The 17,683-nt window shown below is 46.9% G+C and overlaps 1 protein-coding gene across 2 annotated transcripts; it reads left to right on the plus strand.

Annotated features, from left to right (window-relative positions):
• Window positions 1-962: 962 nt before the first annotated feature.
• map3k3 (mitogen-activated protein kinase kinase kinase 3) lies at window positions 963-17,683 on the plus strand. Of its 2 annotated transcripts, XM_030090278.1 has the most exons (17): window positions 963-2,118; window positions 6,631-6,702; window positions 7,210-7,331; window positions 8,632-8,672; window positions 9,156-9,255; window positions 10,185-10,298; window positions 10,485-10,629; window positions 11,074-11,207; window positions 11,397-11,470; window positions 11,656-11,723; window positions 12,573-12,668; window positions 12,746-12,907; window positions 12,974-13,122; window positions 14,241-14,372; window positions 14,442-14,571; window positions 14,664-14,841; window positions 15,840-17,683. In XM_030090278.1, exons 2-17 carry the CDS (start codon window positions 6,699-6,701, stop codon window positions 16,066-16,068), a joined length of 1,878 nt encoding a protein of 625 aa, XP_029946138.1. In that variant the 5' UTR covers window positions 963-2,118; window positions 6,631-6,698; the 3' UTR covers window positions 16,069-17,683. The 2 variants fall into 2 exon arrangements, with proteins under 2 accessions (XP_029946138.1, XP_029946137.1); XM_030090277.1 differs by having other exon boundaries at window positions 12,746-13,122.

The raw sequence follows: 17,683 nt of genomic DNA on the forward strand, positions 1-17,683 counted from the left end.
TTACAGTAAAAAGGACTGCGTTGGCGGTCTCTCTCCTCTGTTCTCCCTCCCCTCTCTCTATCGCTTCGTGGTGGTTTGGAACATTCTCAGATGTGAGCGCCCCCTTTCTACGCCTACGATATACACAATCATTTTGTGCATATTCTTTTCTTGTTTTTAAATTTTGTTTTTTTACATGCTTTTGGAGAAAAAAAAATAATAAAATGCTGGTGTTGATTTAATGTCTTGAGTTTTGGTGTGTTTATTATGAGATCTGCAGTGTTGGTGTGGCTGAATTTGTTATTATTTTAATTTGACGGGCAGTGTGGGGTGGAAAATACACCGAGACCCGCAGACACATGAGCAGTCTGACGGGTCCAGAACAATGGCACATCTCCGATTAGTGGAATCAATCTGCTCCTGTGAGCAGCAAGGGAAAAAATCCAGGCTTTCCATGAGTATGGAATTCATTGCAACAACAAAGACACAATTTAACTAATTTCTTTATTTTTTCATTGTGTATTTCATATTGGATGCAATAGTTTTTTTTAGAAACTGCAAAAAATTTAGATTTTTAACTTTTTTAATGATTGAAATGTAACTTTTCTATTCCTTTTCTGTTTTACCGTTTGTTTGGCACGGCAGTGCAGTGGTTAGCACTGTCAACAACATAAAGGTCATGAGGTCAAATGCTGACAGGGAGCGTGAGGTTAGCATCCCTCCCTTTGGAGCTGTTTCTGCCTGCTGCATGGATCTCCATCAGTGTACACAGTCTAGGACTGGTAATAGAGAGGTCGCTGGTTCGAACCCCACTGTGTTCAGAGGGAGGAAATTATATTAACACTTTTTAAAATCTTACTATCGTGATATTTAAGAATATAACCAGATGGAAACAGTCCTGATTTCTCACGCCCGCCCCCCCCAGACGTCACCGCGGATCCTCCCCTCTAATAATAATGAGCGCGCGCTCCCGCGGACGGACTTCCACCGAGTAACAGCGCGTCCCCGCGGCAGCAGGGCTCTAATTTAGACAGTTTGCGGGATCAGAAACCGCACCGGGATTAACGGAGTTCTGCCCGTTGCGGGCGCACACACGACGGCCCCGGAGGCATTTCGGGGAGCCTGGACGTTCCGGCCGTGAGGAGCGGCGCTCACCGCCCGGCGGAGGCGACAGCAGCGGGTTCCGTTCCGGAGGAGATCTTTTCTCTGTCAGGAAGTTTGACGTGACTCGGTGGAAGCTTGTTTCTCGCTTTGTTTTGGTTGGGAAAAGTTGCGGACGACAGCTAACTCCGAGCGATTCGCCACCATTCGATTCAGAAAACGTGATTTTTCTGGTAACTTTATCGAAGTTTATTGTTTTATCTTTAGATAATTCACCGTGAGCGTTAAGTTTTCACTATGTAAAGTCTGCACATCGACGGACGATCCGAGTTAGCTTACTTTGACGAGTTTACGTAAACGATGCATTAATAAATCGTCGTTTTCTCTTTTGTTTCCAACTTAGCTCGAATTGAGTTGTTAAAATCATCATGACTTAAGCACAGATAGTATGTTATTATTATGAGATGTAGCCATAACAGAGAAGAAAGCTCCAGTTTGGGAATATTTTGAAGTCCAACCTGGCAACCCGGAGAGGGAAAACTGCACAGTTAGCAGGAAGACGAGCCGTCAAAATCACGGAAATCGCAGAGTGTTTCCCTGTGGCTCACACATGGGTTTCGGACAGGCTGCGCCTCGGTTCGGTGTTTGAAGCCTGAGAACATCCCGGAGAACAAAATGTTTTGGAAGTTTGAGTTTTCCAAAGCAGCCGGGCAGCGGCGGCGCCACAGCTGGAGCAGCTGGATGTGAGGCTTTTCCATCGGAACTTTTCCTGTGCGGACCTCCGCTCTGTTTGTGTTCTTAACGGCCCGGAGAGGCTCGCTTTCTCTCTCTGTGTGATTGAACTTTCCGTTAAAGAGGATACCCGTCCTCCCACCCCCCCGTGTCACCCGGTGAGGGTGATCCCCTCCCCGCTATGGCGCCCCGGTGTGACTGGACCGACGGCCGCTGCTACCGGACGCATTCCGCCTCTGCACACCTGTGACCGGAGCCCGGGACCTGCGGGAGGAGACCGGTCCTGTCCGGGACCCACGGGGACAGGTGAGGGAAGATGCTGCTGATTCGCTGGATGTTTTTCCACCACTGTTAATGCATATTTGTCTAAACCTAACTGAGTGTCTCTGTCCACATGTGTGAGGTTTCATTCCAAAAACAAACAACAGCTCCTACTAGTGGTCCTCCGTGAAAACGACATTGTTTTCGTAATTTCTGCTGTTTTCATGTAAATGGACATTGTTTTCATAATGTTGCCTTGTGAATGAAAAGTCTTTTCGAAAAAGAAAACTCAAAATTGACGCTTTCGAGTAAACAGGGTTTAAAAATTTGATCAGGGAGAGCCAATTATACAGTGTCTGAAAATAATCTCAAGTTTTTGGTGGTTGTTCAATCATAAAGTCAATCATCTGTGAACCTGTAGAAAGAACATGAAAATTTAAAAACCCTGGTCAAAAATCTAACCAGAACTGTCCTCCTGTGGGGCAGCTGCATTAACTAATACTGTGATTTCCTTTCAGATATTAGCATGTGTTGTTCTGCTCGTATGAGCAGAACATTGAACCACAGGCCGAAACGATCGTAGTGGAAATCTTTCTTCCAAAAATATTTAAATAATATTAAAAATGTAATTAAATGCATTGAAGCGTCGCTGAAATGGGGCGCTGTGAGTGAATGTTTAATCTGAAAGAGAAGATCTAATACAGCAAAACAAAGAAGCGTAAGATGCTTTTTATGTTGGTTTAATGAAAGTTCAGCTTATTCGAGTCAACGCATTCTGTATTTTGTTGGTCTGTTTAGAATTTTAGGGTTCTGTTCATATAATTTCTAACCAATCCTAAATAGGGATCATGTTTAAATCATCACCCATTGCTCTGTATTTTTGTTCATTTCTGCACAATCATTTTCTTGTAAGCTGAATGCAGCATTGAAAGGAAGCAGATTATGAAAAATACTGGACCTAATTAGTAAAGACCACTCTTTGAAAGCGTTTTCATCACATCAGAGCAGGCAGCATCAATACACTGTGCTAAACATGACTTCAGTACAAGGTGCTCGGCCCTTCCCAGTTGTAAACGCCATCATTTTTTAAAATCTTTTACCTTCTCATCAAACTGACAAGCCAGTCCATTTCTGTGAGTGTGTTTCAGATTGTTCCTTCAGTAATATCTTTGCAGTTTTTTGGATGATGATTTGAGAAGTGAAAGGATTTGAAAATGTGACGGGTCGAATTCAGTTCATCATTTTCAGCCCATCTCTCTTCATCCCTGCACACATCGTACCGGCTGTCTGCATGAGGGTGAAGAGTAGCCTCACATGACCTCTTTTAACACGGAGACCCGACAACCGTCGGATCAGTCGCTGAAACTTGATCTGGTGACCAGTGATCCTAAAAGTCTTCTTTTGGGAATTAGAAGAAGACACTGAAACATTTCAATGCTGACACCTTCAAAATATTAGTAATTTGAAGTTTGATATTACTGAAAGTGCAACGAATATTTCAGTTCAGGCAGTGGTGGTTGAGCAGATGGAGCTGTGATGCCGATGACTTGAAGGGTGGTGTTTGAATCCTCTGCTGCCTCAGCTTTGAGTGTTAGGAGCCAATGAAAATGCAACATTTTGAGGACGGCTCCCAAGGTGGATCTTTTTTACAACGCTCCGTCTCCATCTCCATGGAAATGGAGGGAAAACGCAACTTTTTGAAAATGCTCTAACTCTATAAGTCCACCACGGACAGAGGTAACAGTTCTTCTGCACATGCATGAGTAACAGCAATGCCGGCCTCCAGCATGATTCTCAGTCCAGTTCTGCTGTTACTCAGTAACTGTATGAAAGAGAGCGGCTCAATAGAAAATAGACAGTTTTGACTTTTTCATTCACATCTGAAGACGACGCTGTTGTCGCTTGTGAGTCTATCCAGACATGTATCAGGATTCCTCTTGAAGCTTTTCATGTTTGTATCATATTACTTCACAGAACAAGTTGACTTTCAAAATTCTTATTGCACGAACATGCATTCTTATTTCAAATGCATATTGAAGTGTATTAAAAAAAACAGTACAAAGGGCATTTTGAGAGCTTCACGTTGCCAAGGAAAGCAGGAGCTCTCTGTTGAGAGTGCACTATTCAAATGCAAGCGGGCTAAACCAGAAGCACATGTGCACCTGGAGCGGGAGAGACGCCGGGCCGGGGAATTTTTGCCGCCAAGCTCCCCGAGTCCAGATGCATCGCTGGCCTGAGACCGAGCGGACCGTGGCTGGGAAAAACGGCCTCAGACTAAACAGCCCTTAAAGCAGACAAGAGGAGTGAGGGCGGAGGAAAATCCATGTAAATCCTGCTAGCCCTGGAAATGCGATACAAGGAAAATAAAGCAGACACAGCTGACTGGACTGGTAGAGCGCCGCTCGCTCTCCATTGAATTCCCCACATTCCACCTGGGAGGTCATTAAAATCAGTCGAAGCTGCAGAGGCTGGAAGGCTAGAAGGTAGCTTGAGGATCTAAACAAAGGGGGGAGTTGTTGTTGTTGTTGTTGTTGTTGTTGTTTAGATGGACAGGTTAGCTCGCAGTGTGACGTTGATGTGTCCTTGGGAAACACGCCGTTGGGTCCACACGAGGTAACAGCTCCGTGTTACCTGGAGTGACCGTACACCCATGAAAACACCGACACTTTCACACTTCATAAACTGGGTTTTATTTGGTGGGATATGAAGGAAAAGCAGCTGTAAGCGTGAGGTTCTGGAGGGTTGAAGGACGTGAGGGTTTGGCGCTCCCGCCGCTGGAAGGGGGAGCGTGAGCGAGACGGAAGCTTGAAAGCGGCGTGGCAACGCTCCGCCAACCGCAGGCGGACGTGCCCGGCATTCCTGCGGGTGATTATTACCCAGAAATCCACAGAGCCAGTGAGTGGCCTCGTGTGCCCACGCTTCTCATTCAGTGTACAGAAGTTTCTGACGACCTGCAGACACTCTCCGTCTTGTTCTCCGTCCCTCTTTGACCCTTTTTTTTTTTTCCTCACAGCTTTCTTTTAAAACTTAATTGCTCCTTATTTAGTTGCCTCTGAACTGTGGTGTTACGGAGCTGAAGCATTAAAAAAATGGTTTCCATAGGGTGACCTCAGGACAGCTTCGAGGATCCTGAACATTTCAGCTTAAAGAGGGTTCTTTGTTGGTTTTATAGCCGGCAGAAGGTTTTCCACCGTTTTAAAGCCGAGTACATCCAGCTCTGCTCATACCTCTGCCTGTAGGTATGAAGAAGGACTGCTGATGTGAACAAAATGCGATGTAATGTTTTCATTTGCACTCACAATGAGTTATCACGAGACCATGTTCACCGTGTGTGTCTGATGTGCATTGTTGTACAAGTTGTGAGTCAGGCCCTGATCCAGCTTCATATTTTTTTTGCAGATATTTAATATTCCTTCAAAATGCACGCAGATTCTTGTTTGTGCCTGTTCATGCATTACTTGTGGTGTCGCCGATAAACAGTTCCTGGAGTTCGTTAGAATTAGAGAAGATTCTCTGTGGCATGAAACCAAACCGTCACACAGAAACTTGGAAGATGATCTTACAATAAACCGCCAAAGTGAAGGTTAATTCAACCTGTTTCATTGTTTAATCCTTTGAGCATCCACATACAATTAAAATCTCCTTTTACATAACAGATCCCATCAGTAGAAGTTTAGATTTCAGACCTTTTATTGCATTATAAAGCCTTTACAAGCTGATCATGTGTTGATAATATAGTTCATTCATACACAGAATTTACTATTTAAGCTGAAGGGCTTGAATAAGAGTCTAAAAATTATACAGTTATTATAAATACTAAGTATGTTCGAGCAGAGAGAAAAGTGAAGTGTGTGGATTCCTTCTCCAAAGTTATTCTAATCCCGTCTCTAATTTGACGAAGGAGTGTTTGCCTTCTGGTTTTATAGCCTATTTTATGCTTTGGTTGCAAGCGGTGAGTCAGTTTTATTGGCCTTGTCAAGCAGGATTCGACTCCCACCAAGCGGACTTGTGAAATGTGAGTTTGTGTTAGAAGTCACTGGAGCACAGGACGTCTCTTGTGTTCTGCGTTTGTTGGATCAGTTCGAACGCCGAGGTTTATTGGTCCGAATCTGAGGGAAACCCTCTCCATCGAAGGAAATGCCTCAGTTTATAACTCTGTTGACGCCTTGAAGGGAGCAGATAATATTGCCTTGTTAACATCAACAATGGAGTTACGGCACAGCCGGGTCGGGGCCGTGCGAGCCCAGCTCGTTTCCAAAGCCGCTCCGTGTTTGAAATGGCAGAGAGCTACCGGTGAAAGGAGCATTCCTGCCAGAGCGGCCGCTCTGCCAGGGCAGATTCCGTCTCAGCCGTTTCCAATTGTCGTTCCTGCTTCATGGGCAGACGCTCGCATGCTCTCTCGCCTCCAGTCTGGAAAACCTTCGCTCGGCCGGCTTCACTTACACGCCTGCAAGAAATTTAGCATGTCAAAGAGTTCGAGGCTCCTCGAGTTTCTCTGTGTAGCTGTTAGATACGGCGTCAGAATGGCTCACTGGTGTCTTCTGTTCACCTCCACAGGCTGTGACGGCGACGGGCTCAGCAGCGCCACCTTTCTGTAGACCTCACAATCAAAGACCACCGCTAAAATGAGTAAGTCTCCTCACGCCTGATGCTTCGCAGACGCCTTTTTACCACACACACACTCGCTCCAGACATCTTCCTCGAGGCCGAAGCCTTGTGTGAGCGGCTGCTCCAGACGCCGTCAGGTGAGGGATTGGTTTTCAGCCCTTTAGGAGAGAGAGAGGCGGGCGGGTGGGGGGGGGTGTTCTGGTCCTCTCAGCTGCCCTGGGGACTGAGTGATGTTGGTCCAAACTACACAAGGAGAATATTTTCCCTCAGTGCGCCAGTCCAGCCAAGGCAAAGCTTGCCCCGAGATCAAACATGGGAATAGGCATATCAAAAACACGGCAGGTCTTTCCTGCCTCTAATAATCTGCCGCAGGATAAGTCTCGGCATGGCTGCGCTGACAGGCCGCTGATCATCGCTTGTCCCGGACTCACAGCAGTCCGTCCTGTTTCCACTCCCGCATTCAGGCTGGCCAGTTTCCAAAACGACACGGCTAATTGTGTGTTTTTGTGTTGCTGTTATCCCGTCCAGATGAGCGGCAGGCACTCCACTCCATAATGAAGGACCTGGTGGCCCTCCAGATGACGCGGCGCCAGCCCGTGTTGTCATACGACAGCGGCAAAGCCAAGACGGCAGCGCCGACCAACAGACAGGTGAAAATGCTGAGAGAGAGAGGAGGGAAACCATCAAGACCAGCTTCACTAGGGGGAAAAGTTTGATCAGAGCATCAGGCTGATTATTATGTTTTGTATGCTGTGCTTAAGAAATTAATTTAACAAAATCAGTGATGTCTTTGGAATTTTTCCAGTTTTCCTGTTGGTTTGGTCAGATTGGAGCTTCTTGCAGGCCAGTTTTGGCCCAATAGGCTTTATATTTGACAACCCTGATTTAGAACCTGTTTCTATGAGAAAGATCAGCTGGAAGTGAACTGCTCCCATGCTGGTTTGCTCGTGGTTATCCTGCAGTGATTGACTGGAGCCGAGCACGAATGTGTGGCGTTTTGCGTGATATTGGAGGAAGATGTTCAACATTCTAAGAGACGATTGATCACAACGTCAACGTTTGAGGTGCAATACAGAAAATATGTTATTATAAATATGAATAAAAGTCATTGGGAGCCAGCTGATGAAATGCTTTTCATCATAATAGCTTTGCAGCAATATTTCTAGCTGATTTTTACTTTCTGTTTATTCCTACAGCCTCAGTAAACAATGCAAGTTTGGATTGGTTGTCCTCAAAACTCATAGAGTTGTTCTAACTCTCTCCTGTGTGGAGAAGCAGCCCACCCACCATGCTTCTTTCTTTTTTCCTTCCTCTGAGTCCTCAGAGATTAGCCGAAATCATCAGCGCGGTTTAGCGCTCGTTTAAAGAAGAGGCATAAGTTTGGGAAAGCTTCAGTATTGGATGTGACTTTCACAGTGGGACCGTATATATTTGGCCGGGAAGCTTTGAATGAACGCTGGAAACACTCGCTGTGGTTTTTGTCTGAAGGGAATAAAAGCGCTCGCAAAATACCCGTCGGGTTTATCCAGAGAGTAAATGATCAGAGCAGGATTTCAGTGTTTCGCAGAGAATGCAGGCTGGCTCGTTTTCTTCATTTTTTATTTAAAATTGCGGTTGAAAGCAGAAGACAGTGAGCGAATGTGCTGGTGGTTGTAGCTCAGCTGAAGGTCGCTGGAGTTCACTCCCCTCTCCTCTCTGGTCTTCATGCCCATTAAACAAATGGGAAATAACATATCTTAATTGTTGAGCTTTGGAGGTGCTGTAAACTTTAGTTTGTTACCTTTGGACTGAGCGAAGCGAGCTGATCTAGACGGAGGCATCCAGAGCCCACCTTCTCATCCGATGAGTTTATTTCTTCAAATGTTGAAGTATTTACAAGTTTTTTCATAGAGATGAGAGGCGTCCTTTGAGGACTCTGACCTTCCTGTTTGTGTTCTCGCTCTCTCTCAGGACGACGTCAGGATCAAGTTTGAGTTCTCAGGTGAGAGGAGGTGAGTTTCGACATCTCTTTCTTTACATGCATGTTTGTGTGTGTGTGTGTGTGTGTGTGTGGGCTCGTCTACACACAGCCATACGGCGTCCATCCAGTGCGAAGGGAAAGCATAAACACACACACACACACACACACACAGGAGACATAAACACTTCCACTGAGGCATTCTGTTGGTGTCACTTGTTCCAGTTCATGAGAAAGAGCACACAACCGAGGGCTTAATTCAGACTGGTATGTTGAGCTGGAGAGTGGAACGGGAAAGGACTGTGGTTAGCCTGCGGCTGCCAGCACCGACCGCAAATATGCAAGGTGTACTCAGAAGAATGTGCGCCCGCTGGAAACAGCAGCATGTGTGGGAATGTGTGTGTGTGTGTGTGTGTTGGTCTGGCTCGCACGTGTAGCCGAGAAGCACTTTCTCCACCAGCTGCGAGAAGTCTCTGAAAATGCGTCCCGCCGCGGGACGTCTCACCGTGCGTTTCAGGATCCTGGTGTTTGGACGGCCCGTGCAGTTCGAGGAGATCCAGCAGAAAGTCAAGAGTGTCTTCGGCCAGCAGCTCGACCTGCATTACATGAACAATGAGGTAAAAAGTGCCGGACTCGCTCGCCCCTCTCAGCAGGGTCGGATGCTGTGTTTGCACCGAGCTCTGCAGAGCGAAGCAAAAACACAAAGGAAATATTGTATTTAGTCCCTTCTGCTCTGTGTTAGCACTGGCAGCTTCAGCACCGGCTCACATCTGAAAGGTATTCACTGCAAAAAAAAACAAGCTCTCCTCATCTGGAGCAACAGTTCAGAACCTTAAGATACTGGTTAGAATTGACTTTATTTGATATAGGTAAAAGTAAGTGTTGCGGCAAATGTAACGTTGAAATCAGGGATTAGAGGAAGAGTCTTTATTGGAGGCAGTGCTTTGGAAACAACACTGAGAGCTCCGCTGATCTAAAGCAGCTCTTTGTACTGAGCTTAATTCACTCCTGGGGTTTATCTGCCCATCAGGGCCAAAATGAAGTGACTGCAGACAAGAATCAGATGCTTTCTACCCTTTTAAATCAATTCATTATCAGCATATGTTGTAATTAATGATAGATTTTATTATGTAACGTGTGTCTGGTAGCTTGTTTTGGGGTTAGGGTTTAACCCACCTGCAATGAATCTCCTGCCTGTTTGTTTTATTTCTTTTATTTTTTATTGGATGTAATTTTTCTTTTGTCAAATAAATGTTTTTTGATCCTAGATTAGCCAGGTAGAAAATAAAGATTCAAAGTGTGTAAATTCTGCTTGTGTCGTTAGTGTCTAAAGCAGGTCGTGTTTATGAACAGTTAACCTGCCCTGCTGGTCTGAAACAGTGTTATGGAGTCACACTGAGCGAATGATCAGTTTAAAATCATCGATTACGACTCCTGAGTCCACCTCTAGACAATCACAGGTCTGCTCAGACTGCCGAGTGTTTGTGTTTCATTAATGTTGACCTCGCTGTGTGTGTGTGTGTGTGTGTCTCCTGTCTCGGAGCAGTTGTCCATCCCTCTGCGAGGTCAGGACGACCTGGACAAGGCCATCGACCTGCTGGACCGGAGCTCCAACATGAAGAGCATCAGGATACTGCTGCTCACGCAGGAGCACAGCAACGTAAGACACACACACTCACTCAGAAGCACCTGGTGTGTGTGTGTGTGTGTGTGTGTGTGTGTGTGTGTGTGTGTGTGTTTGCAGTTGCAGCTCATCGTTGCACCACTGCTGTTTCTTCACCGGGGGACAGCTTCATGAGAGACTTCCTGATTTCTGGGGTTAATCCGGTTCTCCTTCCACCCGCAGGTCCCCCCCCCCTCCTCCTCCTCCTCCTCCTCCTCCTCCCACCACCTGCCGTGTAAGCAGGTGAGGATCAAACCCTCCCAGTCCACCGGAGACGTCAGCACTGCGTACCAGTCCTCCGAGCCCAGAGGACGCCACCTGTCCACCGGTACGTATCTCCAGCCGCGTGTTTGTTGTTCTTCAGGGAAGACAGGTGTCTTCACTTCTCGCTGTTGTGAAATCCAGTTTCTGCTCCACATGCACACACACACACACACACTCTCTCTCTGTCTCTCGCTTTCTCTGGCTGCTGTTTCTTCTGCTTCCCCTTCTAGAAACAGCTCCCCTTCCTTTTCCTGTTCGCCATCACTAGACCAAGCATGCTTGGACAGCAGCCAATCAGATTGCAGATTGCTATTAATGTGGTGGGCCAGCGGTGCGCGGTTACCATTTTTCTCCCTTCACTCCAAAGCAGAAGGGGTCAGAGTGGAAATAGGAGGACTTGCAGCTGGATATTATAGCAGCAGCAGGCACTACGTGCTGAAGAACTGCATCTGTAGAGGTCTGGATTTTTCTGAAGTGCAATATTTTCCTTATTCCTGTCTGATCCCAGGTTCTCAGAACACGGGGCGGAGCTCGCCGCCTCCCGGCTACGTTCCCGAGCGCCAGCAGAGGATCGCCCGCCAGGGCTCCTACACCAGCATAAACAGCGAGGGGGAGTTCATCCCCGAGACCAGCGATCAGTGCGTGAGTTATTCCCACCGAGAGGGAGAAACGCGAGGAATCAGCCACCTGTAAACTTTAACGAGCTGCTGTCTCTCTCTGCTCATCAATGAAAGCTTAAGGAAGAGATTTCAGGCGCAGGTCACTGCAGCTGTAAACGCTGCTGCCATGAAAATGTCTAACACACTCGCTCTTGGTTGTGCCTGCATGCAGGTGCTGGATCCCTGGAGCAGCGCGGAAAACTCCGTCTCTGGAAGCTGTCAGTCTCTGGACAGCAACTCGGACAGGTGACTAATAAACAGCTCAGTGCTTCCACTCGCATTTTATTCAGTTTCTGTCTTGTTTCCGTGTTTACTAGTAAGCAGCTGTTCGAACGGCCCAGTACAATCTGAGGAAATGTCCGTTTTGAGTGTAGGAGCGTTGTCAACACGTCTCTCTCTCTCGCTTCTTCCTTCCCCCGGCTCCCACACAGCCCCTCGCTGAGGAAGTCCCGCATGCACAGAGCCAAGAGCTACCCGGACAATCGACAGGAGTGCTCAGGTGAGAGAGCAGCCCCCCCCCCCCCCCCCCCCCCCCCCCCCCCCCCCACACACACACACACACACACACACACACACACACACACACACACACACACACACACACACACACACACAAAACCCCGTGAATGCATGTCGGTGTAAACACACACATATTTACCTATCACCTGCTCAGATCTGAGTTCGTGTGATCAGCTGTATGTATATATATATATATGTTGCCAGATCTGTTATCCTTTAAACAATTTCAAGTATTTAGTTTAATTTCATTAGAAGGATCATCATTTATTTTACTCGTTGTGCATAAAGGTCCTCGAGTTCATGCAGTCTGATTAATATCATGAGATCGTGCGCCTGAGCTTCACGAGGATCAAAATATGTTCTAATATGATGGAATAAGAACTGGAGCTCTGCTCTGTGACACATGCTCATTCTGGTTGGATTTCCTTTGTGCTTTCAAGATAATAAATGAATTTACTTAAAATCATATCAGGTCCTAACAAATTTAAACACTTGGACATTAAACACTAAATTTTTTTAAATTTCTTAACTTCTCTCACTTATTTTGTTGCTTTTTCTCTCATCAGTTATGAAGTATGGAGACAACATAAATTATATTTTGACCATTAACATTTAAATGGCAGGCAGCATTGATTATTGGCTCTAAATGTACCGATTTTGCTGATATGAAAACACATCTTTGTGGTTAAAAGATGTTTTAACGATGGTGGAAGATTTGTGTTTATTTCTCTGATTACAGCAGCTGATCCTGCAGCTTCACATGTGTGAGGCAGCTCGGTGTGCTGTGGAGGTCAGCCAGTTTAAAATGCCTCTGGGTGTTTCCTTTCAGACAGGGAAAACCACGTGTATGACCGGGTGGCGGGGAAGGGAGGCACGTATCCCCGCAGGTACCACGTTTCCCTGCATCACAAGGACCACAGCGAAGGTGAGAGGAGCTAAATCTTTCCCTTTGGATCGTCCTCCGCAGTGCTCAGAGTCAGACTCTTTCCCGCTCCCCTCCAGGTCGCCGGACGTTTCCCCGGATCCGCCGCCCTCAGGGGAACCTCTTCACGCTGGTGCCGTCGCGGCGGTCGCTGAACGGCAGCGAGGAGAGCCTGGGCAGCTGGCAGATGGTGGACGCGCAGGGCCGGCTGCGGCCGCAGGACCGCTCCGTCGGACACAAGTGTGAGTGTCGCGTCGAGGCGGGACGCCGCGGAGAGGAAACAGTAGAGTCACTCCCGTCTTTTCCAGCTCCCAGTGCTCCTGTGACGTGGCGGCGGGGGAAGCTGCTGGGCCAGGGCGCCTTCGGCCGGGTTTATCTGTGCTATGACGTGGACACGGGCCGAGAGCTGGCTGCCAAACAGGTCCAGTTCGATCCAGACAGTCCTGAAACCAGCAAGGTGAGAGGTTAACACGGGCACTTCCACTAGGCTTCACGCTCAAAAATATAGTTTATTTTCTAATAATTCAGAGGACTTTACTCTGTTTGCTTGAATGTGAAGATAAAAAAGGTTCTTTTCATGATGAGGACGAGTTTCCCTCAAGGTGAAGCCAATGACATTGATCACATATTGTCTCAATGATCAAAAGAACGACTAAAAAGGCTGCATGTTGAACATTAAAGGTCATGTTCCGCATATTTTTACTGTTTAACTAATGGAACCTAGCTGAACTTGCCTTCTACCTGTCCGGCGGAGAAGTGAAGCTTGTCTATTAACGTGGAAACGGCGGTCTCTGCCAGCGCGCCGCCGTTAAACACTCCAACGATGACTTCATGCCTTCATACCGTTGCTGCGGAATGCAGGTTGTTCGCGTGAGGCGGCCAGGCGGCGGAACAATGAGTCAATCATCTGCCGAACATCGATACCCTCAAACTCTGAAGGCGCCGTGTGAAGCATCGCTTCTCCCACCGGGTGGCAGTAGTGAGCCCAGCTGTGAGGCTAAAACATGTCAGCGGTTCTTGATTATAATTCCTAACATTCGTGAATTTGCCAGAGACAGTAGCTGGAACGCTGGATTTGGAAGTGAAGCATGTTCTGTTTCTCCGAGTGTCTGTGAAGGGGGCGAAAACATCTGTGAGTCAGAACGCTTTCAGACGCTCTGTCACTTCCTGCCTGCGAGAGGCCGGCTGAAGGCTCGGCCTCGACCTGCCCTCACCCCCTCCGTGCCGCCCCTCTGCACCCCCCTGCAGCGGGGAGCCAGTTGTTTCTGTGAAGCCGTCCTGTATGAGGGAGCTCGGGGGATTACTGTGTAACTTTCCCCTCCTCCCTCCCTCCCTCTCTCCCTCCCTCCCTCCCTCGCTCGCTCTCTCTGATGTAAACACAGGAACTTCTCTTGAGAAACGGCTGTTCTCTTCTCCTGTTTGTCCTCCGTGTGTTTAGGCTTATGTTTCCATTTGTTTGTGATCAGCTGTAACAGATAGCCTGTGGAGAACAAAAAAAAAAAAAAAAAATCCATACATTCAATGTTAAAAGTGAAAATGACTGAAGGCTCCTGTCCTGTTTCCGGGCGCGTGCAGGAGGTGGGCGCTCTGGAGTGTGAAATCCAGCTGCTGAAGAACCTGCACCACGAGCGCATCGTGCAGTACTACGGCAGCTTGAGGGACCGCAGCGAGAAGACCCTCACTATCTTCATGGAGTACATGCCGGGGGTGAGTCCGCACCCTGCAGTCACTGATTATCCACCAGTTCATGGCGCTAAACGCTGCTTTGCTGTTCAGGGTTCAGTCAAAGATCAGCTGAAGGCGTACGGCGCCCTGACGGAAAACGTGACCCGGAAGTACACCCGGCAGATCCTGGAGGGAATGTCCTACCTGCACAGCAACATGATCGTTCACCGAGACATCAAAGGTTCCGAACCAGAGCGGAAAATAAGCATTCTGAGCTGGAGACGTGAACTGGAGACGCCACGGTGACCCGGCGCTCTGCTCGTTTTCTCTCAGGTGCCAACATCCTGCGGGACTCGGAGGGAAACGTGAAGCTGGGAGACTTCGGAGCCAGCAAGAGGCTGCAGACCATCTGCATGTCTGGCACCGGCATCCGCTCCGTCACCGGCACCCCCTACTGGATGAGTCCGGAGGTGATCAGCGGCGAGGGCTACGGCAGGAAGGCCGACGTCTGGTAGGGGCAGGACAGAAACACACACACACACATCTTTCACTGATTTTTGGATGGCAAAACTTTTGTTAAAAGACAAATCTAGACAAAAGTTCTGAAAAACAGGAGAGATCCATCTAATATCAGCTAACACTACATGATGCTAGCTGTTTTTTTTTTTTTTCCTGTGGTGGTGTTGTTACTGAAAGAAATGATCTGAACACATCTTCCAACACTGAAATTAGTTTAAATGAATGTAAAAATTAATCAAATCTGAAGAAGAAATTCAAGTGTCAAGGTAGGATAAGGGCTTAAAAACAGTTTTTTGCAAACTAAAACCTCCAAATGTATGATTTTTTTCAAACCAAATATGAGAACGGTTTTCAGTTATTGTTTTTTCTTGCTTTTTCTCAAGGAAACATACAGAAGTTGTTTTTTTTCATTATTTTCTGTCTAGACTATTCTGTTAAACACCATCTAAAATGAGTTTTTTCACATCATAGAAGTGGACCGTTATAGAAGTGTCCCATTATACACAGGTTTGCTGAGTTTTTCTGCTTCTTTCTCATCAGTATCGGTAGCAGAACCACCTCAAGAACAAAGGAAACATTTCTAATCATTCATAAACACATTTTAAAGTTTTTATTTTATTTTTAGCTCAAATTCTGTTGCTTTTTTTTCTTGGTGAAATTTTCCTTGGCCTGTCAGGTAAATCCGGTGGTGTCGGAGGTTTGTAGCAGCATTCGGCTGTCCCACAGGGACACCTAGTGGTCAGTTGGTATTCACCTGAATATCTTTATGTGGAAGTCACATGAGCAGCCAGATAATTAAAAAAAAAAAAAAACTGACTTAAACTCAGGAAAATATGGTCATTTTATTGTTTAAAAAAAAGCCTAAATATTCTCGTTTGAGATGTTTTTCTATCTGTAAAAGCATCGGGTGGAGGGGGAACATTCCTCGCCAGGTGAAATATGCGGGGTTTGTCTCGGCTTGTTCTGAAGCGAGCGCCAACCGTCTTGCAGGAGCCTCGGCTGCACGGTGGTGGAGATGCTGACGGAGAAGCCGCCGTGGGCCGAGTACGAGGCCATGGCGGCCATATTCAAGATCGCCACGCAGCCCACCAACCCGCTGCTGCCCCAGCACGCCTCCGACCAGGCGCGGGACTTCATCCGCTGCATCTTCGTGGAGGCGAAGCACCGGCCCAGCGCCGAGGAGCTGCTGCGACACCCCTTCTCCCAGGTCCTGTGCTGAGACCTGAACTCCGGGTGTCTGAACTCCCTTCCAGCCCACCCAGGCCAGAAAACATGGACCGCATGTCCTCCTCTGGAAGGTCAAGCTCCGGCACCTGCTCTTCCAGCAGTCTCCACAAGGGGGAGACAAACCACAGGTTAAGTATCTGGTGGGTTTCCACAGGCCTGTGCACCAGTGGTAAGCACTCCTGTGTTTACATTCACTGCTGCAGGAATCCCTCAAAATAACTGCGCACAATTCACCTGAAAGCTCCAGTTTCCTGCTCAGATGGACACACAGGACTTTCTTCTTTCTATACTGTCCTTTTTTTTTTAACTGCGCTCTTAAACGCCACCTCAGTGTTTAAGCTGTGGCCTTGCACTGTTTCAATCTCAGCACCTCAGAGTGAAACGACTCAGTATTCAGTCCAAAATACACGACCTGACAGTGTCGTCGCATGCATCAACTCTGCAGATATCGCAAAAGTCAGTATTCACACGTCCACAAACTGAGTTGTGAGGCCTTGTTTAATCGGTGTTGTAAATGAGAATTGATCTTTTTGCGTTTTCCACTGAGAAAAGTTTTGAGTTTACACGGCAGCGTTCTGAAAACGATGTCCGTTCACACGAAAACGGCAGAAATTATGGAAACAGTGTAGTTAGCATACCTGGCCAGGAGCAGATGCTGTTTGTTTTTATAATGAAAACACACACAACCCAAAAACACTTGTTCATATGGACCACATATTGACAGACTCAACTCTTGTCTGTTTTCAAGAAGTTCCATGTTTGGAGCACTTTTCAAAAAGATGTGTTTTCAGGGGCTCCAAGCACTAAAACACAACCAAAGTTTGCCGTGTTGACTTCAAAACGTTGTCGTGTAAACGCGGCCTTCGTCTCAGTTCAGCAGGTTTCAGTCAGTAGCCTTCATCCATGTGACAGAAACAGTTATTTTCTTCTTCGGTTACTTCTGCTTTCCTACATTGTGACTCAGCGCCTGTCTGCTGCCCCCCGGTGGCAGCTCTCAGTATCACAAGTGCCAAAACAAAGCAAAACAATCCGACACGGCTCAGTTTGAGAGTCGAGTGTTGCTTTCAAAATGAAAAGCTTTGTGCGTGTGCGTGTTTTCTGTCTGTGTGTGTGTGTGTGTGTGTGTGTGTGTGTGTGTGTGTATGTGTCTGGCCCAAACAGCCCCTGACTGAGAAGCCTTAGCTTCACCATCAAGTCCAATCAGATGCACTTTGATAAAAATGAATGTTGTTGGGTTTTGTTCAAATTAGACTTTTTTTTTCTTGTTTAAAAAGAAAGACTTCAAATGTGACTTTTTCCCCCTGCTTTTATTTATATCCCCATTGTCCATTCCAGTTAGATTTTATAAGTGAATATAGCTATGTATAAATATATTTTTGATATTTAGACTGTGTCAGATGGAATGATACTGAATCGTTGGAAGCAGCTGGTTTTGCAGACATTAAAGAATATGGGGTTGAGAAATGGGGGAAAGAAAAAAAAAAAAAAAGACGGTGGGGAAACGAACTCTGGCTGTCTGGTTCTCGTTCCAGTCCAGATTATTTCCTCCTCCACACAGAAACACACCTATAGCCATGCTTTTATTGCAGGATAGCATTACCTGACAG

The sequence above is a fragment of the Salarias fasciatus genome, chromosome 4 (assembly GCF_902148845.1).
Source record: "Salarias fasciatus chromosome 4, fSalaFa1.1, whole genome shotgun sequence".
Taxonomy (NCBI): domain Eukaryota; kingdom Metazoa; phylum Chordata; class Actinopteri; order Blenniiformes; family Blenniidae; genus Salarias; species Salarias fasciatus.